The sequence below is a fragment of the Sciurus carolinensis genome, chromosome 14 (genome assembly GCF_902686445.1).
Source record: "Sciurus carolinensis chromosome 14, mSciCar1.2, whole genome shotgun sequence".
Lineage (NCBI taxonomy): Eukaryota > Metazoa > Chordata > Mammalia > Rodentia > Sciuridae > Sciurus > Sciurus carolinensis.
In genome coordinates, this window is record NC_062226.1 from 38,296,397 (window position 1) to 38,310,034 (window position 13,638).

The 13,638-nt window shown below is 35.8% G+C and overlaps 1 protein-coding gene across 2 annotated transcripts in view; it reads left to right on the forward strand.

Moving 5' to 3' along the window:
* Kif24 (kinesin family member 24) overlaps positions 1 to 13,638 on the forward strand; it is a 54,135-nt gene that overhangs the window by 25,645 nt on the left and 14,852 nt on the right. For both annotated transcript variants that reach the window (XM_047524984.1, XM_047524985.1), the window contains exons 4-6: positions 4,277 to 4,374; positions 8,568 to 8,783; positions 12,172 to 12,259. In XM_047524984.1, coding sequence (XP_047380940.1) covers positions 4,277 to 4,374; positions 8,568 to 8,783; positions 12,172 to 12,259 — 402 coding nt within the window. The remainder of the gene's footprint in view (positions 1 to 4,276; positions 4,375 to 8,567; positions 8,784 to 12,171; positions 12,260 to 13,638) is intronic.

Consider the following 13,638-nt stretch of genomic DNA (forward strand, 5'->3'; position numbering starts at 1 on the left):
CATACTTTAGTTACTTTAAATCGTTGTGAAACGATTGTGAATAATCTAAAACAGAATAATCTGCCAGATGTTAAGATTTTTGAATTCAGAGCTCTCCTTAAACTTTTGTATTGTTTTCATTCTCTCTTCCTTTCTCTTGTCTCAAAACCCAGTGACTGGGAGAGAGGGAAAAAAAATGGTGAGTAATCTGATAGGCTAGCAGTTCACCTTAGTCAGCTGAGTTCTTACTCTACTGGGATAAATCCTTTTCAAGTTATTAAGACTTTCTTCCTCTTTCAAACTTGCATTGTTCTTCTTTTTCTTTGGTAACCAAAATTGGTTTCACAGTGACATTCAGTTTATTCCACCAAGTCTTTCTATGGGCAATAAATTACTAGGCCACTGTACAATCAACCCAATCACTTTAACAGCCTTATCGATTGCTGATCAATGCACAGTCTATTAGGGTTCAGTGGAAGGTATTTATTTTGAAGATGGTCTAAATGACCAATTCGTTGTAATGCTATCTAGTTCTGTAACTACTTATAGCCATAGTAATAGCTCTATCCAATCACCATCTACCCAAGATTTCCTTAATGATGCTTCAGTCATAGTAATTCCCTCAAGGAGGCATCATCTTATCTTTGTATTTTTCCATTATCCCCAAACACAATAACCTTACTTCTTTGTCATTGCCATTGATCAATATTTATTGAATGCCCTTAGTTTCTATGGCATTTTCTCTGATGTTTGAACTTTGGACCTTTGCTCTCATAGGTCAAAGTTCTTACCTGTCAATGTTGAATATAAAAATATTGGGAGGACTTATTTTTTTTTCTCTTTTCCTTCCTCAAAGAGTGAAGAAAAGGGAGGTTTGTAGCAAATGTGGTGCTAAATAAATACTGATTCTAGATTCTTTGTGTTTCATTTTTTAATTTATTCAGGGATTAAAGCACTAGGTTTGTGCATCTAATTAAATTTAGTATCTTTTCAAATCTTGTTACTTTGTAAATTGATCATATACATGTGGTTGTGCTATCTGATTTAACCATTATGTTTTTTTTATTATGTTTTATGATAACACAAATGCAGACAAGAAAACAATATGAATTGTGTATATATATATAGTTAACATATATATATATGTTAACTATAGTAGTATCTTTCATATTTACACATCTTTCATGAAGAATTTTTATCAAAGTATTAGAAAAAGCAATATCTAAATCATATATATATATATATATTTACACACACATGCACACACACTCTTTCCTATTGAAAGTGGGGAGAGGCAGGGAAAAATAAATCCTATGAAAGGAAAGATACTGATTCTGTTAATAAATGCTTTATCAGGTACTTACTCAAGAGCTAAAGTTATTCATGAGCATTTATTGAAGGAGGGGAAGAATTTCCATATTCTCAGTGAAATAAAAGGAAAGAGAAATATTCTTACATTTACTTGTGTTTTGTTTTTTTCTTTATTTTCTTGCTTAGAGACCAGATATGAGTTAGGTATAAATAATGTTCATTAAAGCCAGATTTTACAAATATATTTAATTTTGTTATTGATCTTTTAAAGTTTACTCAAGGACTGGGGCTGTAGCTCAGTGGCAGAGCGCTTACTTGGCACATATGAGGCACTGGGTTTGATCCTCAGCACCCCATACAAAAATAAGCAAATAAAGGCATAATGTCCATCTACAACTACAAAAAATTTAAAAGACTACTCAAAAGTATAATGAACCCTGTGTATCTACCACCCAGCTTTAATAGTTATTAACATTAGTATTTTTAAAATCTTAGTATTTTTAAAATCTTATCACATTTTTTCCTTTTTTTTTAATTTAATTTTTTAAATTCATTGTACACAAATGGGGTACAGCTTTTCATTTCTCTGGTTGTACATGATGTAGAGTCATACCATTTGTGTAATCATACATGTACATAAGGTAATAATGTTTGTCTCATTCCATTATCTTTCCTTTCCCCCACCCCCTCCCCACCCCTCATTTCCCTCACAATCCAACATTCCTCCGTTCTTCCCTTACCCACCCCCATTATATACCAGCATTTATCACATTTTTCAAAAGCCTAAAAGTTCACAGATCTTTTTAGCATTCTTCACAGTTTCATTATTCTCTTACCACCTAACTTGGAGTTATTTTCTAATTGATGAACTTGATTTTGTGGTGTCAGTTTCTTCTCAAATGACTTAGCAAGTTTCCTATGTAATATAATGAATGGCACACAAAGCAATTGAATATGGAATAGAGTGACCCACATTAAATTAGTCCTTTTTTTTTTTTTTTTTTTTTTTTTTTTTTTTTTTTTGTGCTGGGGATCGAACCCAGGGCCTTGTGCTTACAAGGCAAGCACTCTACCGACTGAGCTATCTCCCCAGCCAAATTAGTCCAAGTCCAGTTTTCTGGACCTGCCCTTTTTTTTTTTTTTTTTTTCCATTGTAGATGGACACAATACCTTTATTTATTTATTTATTTTTATAAGGTGCTGAAGATCAAACCCAGTGCCTCACACTTGCTAGGCATGCACTTTACCACTGAACCATAATCATAGCCCCTACATTTTTTTCTTAGCTGGATATTCAGTGCTATCCTCAAAGGTAGCAGAACATAGGGCCTTATCGCTCATTCATTGTGTATGGACTCTCATACTACAGTCAGGCTGGAAATTATTAGCATTTTTAACTCAGATATGGGTGGTTTGCCAATATGGTAAGCTGCTAAATTATGCAAATAATTACAGCTGCTGAATTAAATCTTTCTAGATTCAGTATAACAGGGTCTCCCATCTTTCCTTTTCCAGATTATCATGATTTTTTTATTCAAAAGTCATGTTGAAACCCCATATCCAGTCAGTTGACAGGTTTTCATCTCCTTATTTCCATTATCATCGCCTAATTTAGATCCTTCTACCTTCCCACTGAATTGTTTTGGTCTGTTTTGTTTTTGGTACTGAGAATTGAACCCAGGGTGGTGGGGGAGGCTTTAACAGAGCTACATCTCCAGCCCTTTTTATTTTTTGAGACAGGATCTCACTAAGTTGCTTGGGACCTTGCTAAGTTGCTGAGACTGGCCTCAAACTTGGCAATCCTCCTACCTCAGCCTCCTGAATGGCACCACCACACTCAGAACCACTGAATTATTACTAGAGTTCCTGTTCCCATCCATTCATATTGTGAAGCCAAATTAGTCTTTCAGTAAAATGACTTAGATTATCTTTCTCCTTTGTAATGTTTTTTACTGTCTCCCCCATTTACTGAATTGAATATAAGCATTCTGTTACCTCCTTTAAGGCTCATATTCCAAGACCTCTATAATAGAGTCATAACTTTTTTTTCTCTTTCTGTCTTACTTTTCTACTTATAAAGACCCTATATTTCAGACTCGTGGGATTCTTGCTATTCCTTAAACATTAATTAACTGTTAATTCTTGAACTTTACTGCTTTGACTCTTTGCTCATACTTCTGCTGTGCCTTGAATACCTTCTCTCCATCTCCACCTCTCAAATTCTTCTTCTCTCCCATGGCATATTCTCAATTCAGTCTTTTTTCATAATATCTTTCCCAGTCAGAGACTGTTTTTCCACTGAATTCAACACATTCTTTCTTTTAAGTTTCTTCTACCTTACAGTCATTTGTATGTTTGCGTTGAAGAACTTCTTTAGGAGGTGATCTATACCTTTGGGCTCCTTCAACTACCTACTGCTGTATACATTCTACCAGCTGAACAATAAATGTTTATGTAACTAAAATTTAAGCTATATAACCTACAGAATGGAAATCTTCCTAGAATTTTCCCAAATTTTCAAATATACTGACCTTAACTGGATTATAAGTATAATCCCCTGTAGAATTCCGTTCCTCCCCCAGACCTAAAGAGAATTGGCTCACTCATTTTCATTTTCATTGATTCACTCACTTTAAATGATAACAGAAATTGTATGTTTTAGTTTTTGTGTTGTAAGAGCATGGCTACAGAGATCTCAAGTAAAAGAAAGCACTATCATTTTTTTTTTTTTTTTTTTTTTTTTGGCGGTGCTGGGGATCGAACCCAGGGCATTGTGCTTGCAAGGCGAGCACTCTACCGACTGAGCTATCTCCCCAACCTAGCACTAGCATTTTAATAATTATTAATTACTTATTTTTCTGAGTTTGTCATGGTCAGTTACTATTATTTAAAAATGTATTTAGACCTTTATTATATGTTAACTAGAATAGTGGTTAAGAAATTCCAGAAGATGTCTGTTTCTTTAAAAATCAAATTTATTTTTCAGCATGTATTTTATTTTGATGAAGTCTTTGGTGAGGCATGTACCAATCGAGATGTATACATGAAGACTACTCACCCACTCATTCAGCATATTTTCAATGGGTGAGAAAAATTATTTGCTTCTCTTGCTTTTTGTTTTCTATTTTCCATAAACCATATTCCTGTATGAATATCACTTATGCTTTTCACTTCTTTTGACTGGAACATGAATTTTGTGTTTTGATCCAACTCAGATGCTTCTGGAAAAGTATACTGTCTCAATTTATAGGATTTACCAAGCATTCAGAAATTTCCAGCAGAATTTCCTTTTACACCAATGATATTGTTTCTCTAACAATCTGTAAACAACTTAATTTTATCAAAGTTTTCATAATTAAAAGGCTTAAGTGGTTTGATAATAGAAATTAAGTATTCTGGCTACAGTTCAGTTGATTTTTTTCATCAGAGTAGGATAGATAAGTAAATATTATTTACCAACTTCTCATAGATGTATTTATTTGAAATTGTTATTCACACTTAGTAAACATTAAATGGGGGAAAAAAGAATAGACATTAAATGGGACAAAAAAAGATAGTAGAAGCCTGTTGTATATTTTAAATGTAAGTGCGTATAGAAGAAAATGTGAAATAACCTGATAGAGTCACTAATTCTGGACAATTTTTACCTTTAATTTTATAATTTTTATTTATGTATTTATTTTGCAGTGCTGGGGAATCAAACACAAGGCCTTGCTCATGCCATGCAAGCACTCCACTACAGGGGGTACATCTCCAGCCCTGATTTTTTTAAAATAACTTTGAAAGTAGAGATATGATTTGCATATAATAAAATGCACATATAGTTTTCAGGTTTGATGAAGTTTGATTGTTGTATATACACAAGTAACTAATACCCATACAAGACATAGAACATTTCCATCATCCCAGAATGTTTTCTTATGTTCCTTTTTCCCACCTTCATCTCCAGGTTTTATGTAACTATCGACTTGCTTTCTGTCACTATCAATTAATTTTGCCTATTCTAGAATGTCATAGAAATATAATTGTTACAATACATATTCTTTTATGCCTGGTTTCTTTTTCTAATATTAGTACATCTGTAGTTTTTATTGCTGAGTAATATGACCTTCTATGAATATATCACAATTTATGTATTGATTGTTCACAGATACTTGAATTTTTTTCTAGTTTGGGGCTGTTATGAATAAAGCTATAGGAATGTTTTTATGCAAGCCTTTTTTTTTTTTTTTTTTTAGTTGTAGATGGACACAATACCTTTATCTATTTATTTTTTATGTGGTGCTGAGGATCAAACCCAGTGCCTCACACGTGCTAGGTAAGCACTCCACCACTGAGCTACAACGCCAGCCCTATGTAAGCCTTTTTATGGGCATGTTTTCATTTACCTTGGATAAAAACCTAGAAATGAAATTGCTGAGTCACAGGAAAGCCCTTTGACTTATAAATGTTTCTAAGAAAGTATCAAAGGAGTTTCTAAAGTATTGCACCATTTTATATTCCCAAAAGCAGTTTATGAGAATTGTAATTCTGCAACCTCATCAATATCTGCTATTAAGATAGGGATTTGGGATAGAGAGAGATGCTGAGATATAGAAAACACTGTGGTAAATCTTGAGTGCTGTGCTTGTGGTCTACACTCTTATAAAATGAAGAAAACACTTAAGTACAGGGAAAACTGGCATGAAATAGTGCAACTCCACCCTGGCCCTACTTTCAGTCCAGCCCCTAACTACCGCCCTTCTATTAACTATTGGACCCCCAGCCCAAGAAGTGGCTTCTTACTCTCAAGATAGCCCACATTCTCCTTTGAATGTGTATCTACCTCCTAATAAACCTTTCTCTATACTTTTGTCTGGCTCTTACTGAAATTCTTTTCCATCAGGAATGCCAATAACCCAACTGGTCCTGAGTTGAATTCCCCCTTTCCTCTGGGAACTCCTCAGACCCTTCTCTAGAGATCTCTCTTCTCCATGCCAGTATTGTCAGTCTTTTTTATTTTAGCAAATCTTATCATATCTTATCATGGTTGTAATCTGAATTTCTCTAATGCCTAATGGTACTGAGCATCTTTTCATGTGCATATTGGCCATTTGAATATCTTCATTTGCCTATTTTTTGTGTTATCTTTTTATTGTTTTGTAGTTTTTAATTTAAAAGATTTTTATAAGCAGACAAATAAAGCAAGATATCTTTCATGTTCAATTTCTTATGCTCTAAAGAACTTGCTTTTTGAGAGAGCAAGTTTCTAAAACAAGTTTGAATTTGAATGTCAAGACTTTAGTAAAACATAAAAATATAGTTGCAAGTACATCCATTCTATAAAATGTAGTAAGATTTTCTTGCCCATATTTGTTGTTTTCTAAAAAGAACTTATCCCTAAAATATTCAGAAGATAGATATTATACTTTCATTCTGCTGGATCTTCTTTAGTAAGTTTAGATTTTTTTCCTGTTTTCCTTTTCCTAACTGCATCGATGCCCCTATGCCACTGTGTTTAAACTACCTATGCTGCCAGGTGTGGTGGCAGTGCTTATAAACCTAGTGACTTAGGTGACTGAGGCAAGAGGATCACGAGTTCAAAGCCATCCTCAGCAACTTAGCAAGGCCCTAAGCAACTTAGTGAGACCTGGTCTCAAAAAATAAAAAGGACTGGGGATGTGTCTCAGTATAAACACCCCTGGGTTCAATTCCCAGTGCCAAAAATGATAAGTAAAAAAATAAACTACTTACGCTGCTGGGATCCAGGGTTCAAAAGACAAGGAATAATTGGTCTCTGTTCCAAGCAGCTTAAATCTGATTAGCTCTCATCTCTTGATTCTCACCCTTCCAAGGTTTCCTTGCTCTTCTCAGTTCATTCTTTATTATCTACCTGACTTCAAGTGCCTTTCTGTGTACTTGTCTCTTTGCCCACCACTAGCTTCCTTTTTTTCTTACCCATACATAGACTTTCTTTTGCAAGCATCTACTTTTATCATTAATCCATATGATGCATGTTCAAGAGTCTATAATAACTCTTAATACTAACATATTCATTCACTACTTAGCACTGCATAACTGGGTCCCATAATACTCAGATAATCTTGGCTTCCTGCTACTTCTAAAACATACTATTATTGGCAGTTGGACCTCCTAAACTTCCTTCTCTACCTCTTATTCTACAGTTATTCACACTCATACAGGATGTGTATACACACATGTATCCACATACAAGAATAGTGATTTTTTTTTTCACTTAATATCATAGGACATCAGGGCTGAAAAGGATTTTAGAAACCAAGAAACCCATAAATTTACTGATGAAGGTGAAAATTCACATTCAGAGAGAAGTAAGGTGACTTTCCTAAGGCCTGTAATTAGTTAATGGCAGGACAAAGACCAAAACCCAAGTTTTTCGCCTCAATATTTGACATGTCTGCCACACCAAATCTATTCTACCGCTGTAGTCTGCTCACGTTGTTCCTACTCCACAGTAGCGGCTCACTGCCTTCTTAGTTGGCCTCAAGACCCAGCCCAGTTTCTGACTCCTGTAGTTGTCCTCAGAGAGTTTACTTACACTGATTTTACTTTTGTCTAAACTGCCTTAATTTTCATGAGTAGTCACTATTATCCTATTCTATTACTTATTATACTTAATTCTCTATTACTTATTTTGCCAAATTAATCTTTCCAAAGTAAGATGAAATCTTTGCGATTCTCTAAAGCACCTACCATTTGGTCAGAACTCAATAAATGCTTGTTGGCCAAGTGATTTTTTTGTTTTGTTTTGTTTTGTTTGTTTTTTGTTTTTTGGTTTTTTTTTTTTTTTGTTTTGGTACTGGGTATTGAACCTAGGGGTGTTCTACCACTAGGCTATAGCCTCAGCCCATTTTTTGTTTTTATCTTGAGACAGGGTCTCACTCAGTTGCTTAGAGCCTCATTAAATTGCTAAGGTTGGCCTTAAATTTTTAATCCTCCTAATTCAACTTCCAAACCACTAGGATTATAGGCATACACCATGCCTGACATTGCCAAGTGATTTTTTTTAAAGTCCTCATTTCCTTATCATCCAGAGTTGTTTTACATAATTGTATCACTTCTGTAAAAAATTCCTATAAGAAAACTCATTTGTTTGAGAATTTTTTGCCTCTTCCTATGTTTTTATAATGTAAAATCTTTCTCTGTTAAAGAATTATGTTTATAGGATTCCGTTTATACCTGACTTGTCATTAAAAATCTATATGTAAATTAGGACTTCTTTTAATAAAAGTAAGTGATTGAAATTATTCTTCCCCCAGAGGCAATGCTACTTGTTTTGCATATGGACAAACAGGTGCTGGAAAGACCTACACCATGATAGGAACTCATCAGAACCCAGGACTGTACGCTTTGGCAGCCAGAGATATCTTCAGGCAACTAGAAATGTCCCAGCCAAGAAGGCATTTCTTTGTGTGGATCAGCTTTTATGAAATCTACTGTGGACAGCTTTATGACCTCCTAAATAGAAGAAAAAGGTACTGGATATGATAGGGAAACTGTAAAAAAATCTAATTCATCATTGTTTTAAGCCAGAGCTCCACATGAGATTTAATGAGAGACTTTGGTACATTAGTGCCCTTTTGTGAAATGAGAGTCTCCCACACCAGATACATATTTTTTTTAATTGTTCATTCAGCTAAAGAAAAATATAAAGTTAGTCTTCCATTAATATTTTTTAAGTGAACAATATCTTAGTATCTATCAAAAGACTTTCCCTGAGGGCTGCAGGTATAGCTAAGCAGTAGAGCACTTGTATAATTGTATAGCCTGGGTTTGATACCCAGCACGACGGGGAGGTGTGGGGCGGGGGGTCACATGACACACATTCCCTTTAATTTTGTTCTGTGAAAAAGGTCATAATTCAGATAGTCAGAAGATCAACATGTATTTAAATCTCTTCTTAGTCTTTTGACCTGTTATAGTAGAAGAATGATAATGATATCTCACTTTTTATTATTTTTTCTTTTAATAATTTTAGGATACACTTAATTTTCTGAAATCAGTAAAATGAAAAGCAAATCTTTTTTCTTCACATTCGACTTTTTATTATTTTTTTAGTTGTCAATGGATCTTTATTTGTATGAGGTGCTGAGGATTGAACCTAGTGCCTCATGCATGCTAGGCAAATGCTTTACCACTGAGCTACAACCCCAGCAACACATTAGACTTTTAACTGTTATTAAATTATTGCCCTTAGAACATAATACAGTAATTTAGAAATGTATTCAGTAGCTCCCATTTTAGGTCCCTATTATGTGTTTCTGGCATAAAGTTTTGTTTAAGTTGAAACAGACAACTTAAACTGAGTAGGAGGCAATAAAGTTGTAAAGGAATTGACTAACTAGAGAATAGGGTGGTGGTGGGGAGGAGGTGGAAGGATAAAAAATTGTCATTACAAAATGAACCAAACCTGGGGCATGTGGGGAGGAATGAGTTAAGGCTGAGCATGGTGGAAAACTAGGGAAACCTAATCAGCTTGAGACTAGAATCCCAGCAAAGGTATCCAGACCTCTACAGAGCTGTCCAATAGAATGTTCAAATTTCATATGCTTTATGCAAGCAGTGGAAGGGGTTCCTGTTGGGGAAGCCATGATACGGCAGGCCCTCATCAGAGAGGGGCACTAGGGTACTAAGTAACATAACTGAAGAAGCCAGTGATTAGGCTTAGACCATCATCCTCTGGACTATTCCACCAAAAAAGGGGTCTTTGGGTATGCCACAATTGAGAGAATGTTTAGGTGTTTAGGATTCTGTCTAGGCACACAACTGCCAATAAAAATGGTTCTATTCTGGGGATGCTTTGGACCAGAGTTGCTTTCTTTTTCACCTTTGTTGGTATCAAAACCTAATATTAGCTCAATCATGGCTTCTCTTCCAAGCCCAATGCTCCCATTAAAAGCCCTTTCCAGTTAGAATGTTCACTTCTTTTAAAAAACAGTTGGCATGAGAGTAAAAGTCACTGTTGTGCTCTGTGTGCCGGTGTCTAGGATACCTAGATTTTTCTGAATGCAGTTCTTTAATGAATTGCCCAGATTATCTCCCTGTATATTTACATTCTTTAATTATAGACAGGGGGATGGGACTATATTTACTCCTGGGTTTGAAGCTTCTCTGAGGCTTACTAGGGAAGAATCACACTTACTACTGTGCAAGTGTCTTGAGCTATGGGTAATTTTGTTTGTTTGATTTTATATCTCTGTTAATTGGCAAATATGATTTTTTTTTCAACCCAGGGGTACGGTACCTGTGAGCTATATCCCCAGCCCCTTTTATTTTGAGGTAGTGTCTCCCTAAATTGCCAAGGCTGGCCTTGAATTTGTGACCCTCCTGCTTCAGCCTCCCAAGTGGCTGGGATTACAGGTTTGCCCCACTGGACCTGGCTTAATATCATCTTTTTGTTTCCTACCCAGTGGGACTTCTGAAATGTTCTCGTCCACTGATGACACTGTTTCCTGTTTTTGCGGTTATACTTTATCTTGTTTTTTAATAAGATACATATTTTTCATAATGGAAGAGCTTTGACAAGGTTTATGTACTAAGTCTGGTTTGTAAACTGGAATACACAAAGGTAAAGGATAAGCTGTTTTCAGAACCTTGCATAAAAAGTGAAGAAATATACCTTTAGCTTTTCGGATATGACATGAGGGCTCTGAAAACTAGATCCTTCTTCCAGAAGGCTGACTGTGCAGTAGTTGCTTTCCAAGAGATCATGGGCATTGGAAATACTGTTTGCAATTTTGGGATCAAGTATAAATTGAGAATTTTTTTCTGTTTTCTCTTTTTGGTGATAAGGACTGAATTCTGGAGCATCTAAAAACTGAGCTACATTCCCAACACTTTTTCGTTTTTGAAACAGGATTTATCTAAATTGCTGAGTCTGACTTTGAACTTGTGATCCTCCTACCTCAGCCCCGTAGTGGCTGGAATTATAGGTAGTCCACACCCAGCAGGAGAAGAAAAAAAAAATTTTTTTTTTTGAGACAGTCATTCTCTACTTTTCTTTCTTTGTGTGTATGGGGCGGGGCTGTAAAGTAGAATTCCATTATTAACCTTAATCAGGATCTAATTAAGGGGGAAAATAACTTTTGATGAGTCTTTGATGCTGTTGATGTATCTGGTTTAATGATAATGGCAGTTCATAACCTTTTGTGCCTTATTCACAGGCCTGAGGCATTCAGCACCAGCTCTTCCCTTCTTCCATGGAAGATGCATCAGACTTCAGGGTTAGGTTATTCCAGCAACTCTGGGATGTTCGAAGGACCAAGTTTGCCTCTCTGTTCTTCTATGGTGTTTGCTTCATCTTAAAACTAGCTCTTTTTAGAAAAAAAATGTCTGCCACTGCTCCCAGGACCATATGCTTTCACTTTTAGAGAGAAAAGCAGAGCACCTTACCACCGGGCACCAAATAACCAGAGACCAGGACTTTATTTTAACTGGATATAATCACTATAGCTGGGAACACACCATCCACTGATTGGCATAGGTCTGGGTCATTATGCTCATTCTTTTTTCTTTCTTTCTTTTCTTTTTTTAACTAGGGATTTGAACCCAGGGGTGCTCTACCATTGCCAGTCCTTTTTCATTTTTTATTTTGAGACAGGGTCTTGCTCAGTTGCCTAGTCTTGTCACAAACTTGCAATCCTCCTGCCTTAGCCTCTGGAGTAGCTGGAATTACAGGATAGGATTACAGATTATGGAAGTCTGAGGCTGAGGTCAGGAGGTTAGGATTGGAGAGAAGAAGCTATCTATTCCACCCAAGCAGCAAAACTGCTACTTAATGGGGAGTGGAATCATTTCTGGGGAGACAAGAACAAAGTTTGTTACAGTATCACCATCATACCAACCACATTTTTGCATCTGCAGGCTCTTCGCAAGAGAAGATAGCAAGCACGTGGTACAGATAGTGGGACTGCAAGAGCTCCAGGTGGATAGTGTGGAGCTCCTCTTAGAGGTAATTAATTCTTCTTTATTACTCCCCTATCACAGCCTAAGTCCAGCAAGGAATTTAGATCTAGGCAAAGGGTAATGACAAGCACACTACTTCAAAATTGTGAAATGTCAGTTCTCTTCTCAGAGGATAGCTTGTTTCTTTACAAGGTTGATGTTCCAATGCTGTGGAGTGGGAAGTAGGGAGTAGGGCATGTGGGAAAAGCTAATTCATGGCAAAGTTGCTCCTGGGCTAGTTTCAAAGACTGCTTTTCTGTGGCAGTGAGCTCTGCCGAAAAAACTTGCTTTTTTTGTGTATGTTAGAGATTGAACCCAAGGGCACTCTACCACTGAGCTACATCCCAGAATTTATTTATTTATTTGTTTTTTAAAGACAGGGCCTAAGTTGCTGAGGCTAGCCTCAAACTTGGATGGATTCTTCTGCCTTATCCTTTCAATTCCCTTTTCCTGAGGCAACTAATTTTATTAGGTTTTTTAATATCTTTCCATAGATTGTTTTTCTTTCAGAGCCTCTCACATACTGTGAAGGCACTCTACTCCACAGAGCTACAACCCCAACCCTTTTTGTTTTCATTGTGAGATAGGGTCCCACTAAGTTGCCCAGGCTGGCCTTGAATTTGCAGTCCTCTTGCCTCAATCTTCCAAGTAGCTAGGATTATAGGCGTATGCCTCCTTGCCTAGCTAAGAATTTTTAAATATTTTATTAAAAATTATCCTTTTATTATAACAAAAGTAATACTTGCTTATTATTAAATCTGAACATTATAGAAATACATAAGAACATAGAAAATAAAGATCCTTTTAACTTACTCTATACAATCACCCTCCCATCCAATCCTTGACTTGTAGTCCTCCTGAAATATACACTGTTCTAGGCATTTATTAACTTTTTAAAAAAATATTTTTAGTTATAGATGAACACAATACCATTTATTCATTTATTTTTTTAAATTTTTATGTGGTGCTGAGGATTGAACCCAGTGCTTGCTAGCACTCTACCACTGAGCCACAACCCCCGCCTCATTGATTAACTTATATATAAATACATTTCTGATAAACTTTCCTTTAATGCAGTGGTCCTCAACCCTGGCTTTACATTAGATCACTTGTTTACCATTTTTTCCTTACTTAGAAAATGATTTAACCTTTTTTAATTGTGAAAGAAATAACACTACTTAGAAAAATGCATGAAACCTAAATGTGTACAGTATAAAGAAACAAGCACCCCTACAATCAGCTATGCAGATCAAGAAATAAAACATTGTAGAACCTCAAAAGTCTCCTGTGTAACTTCCTAGTCATACATCCCTATTGCCCTGACTTTTATACTAATCACTTTCTTGTTCTGTTATAGTTTTATCACCTATGTATTCTTCCCTAAAC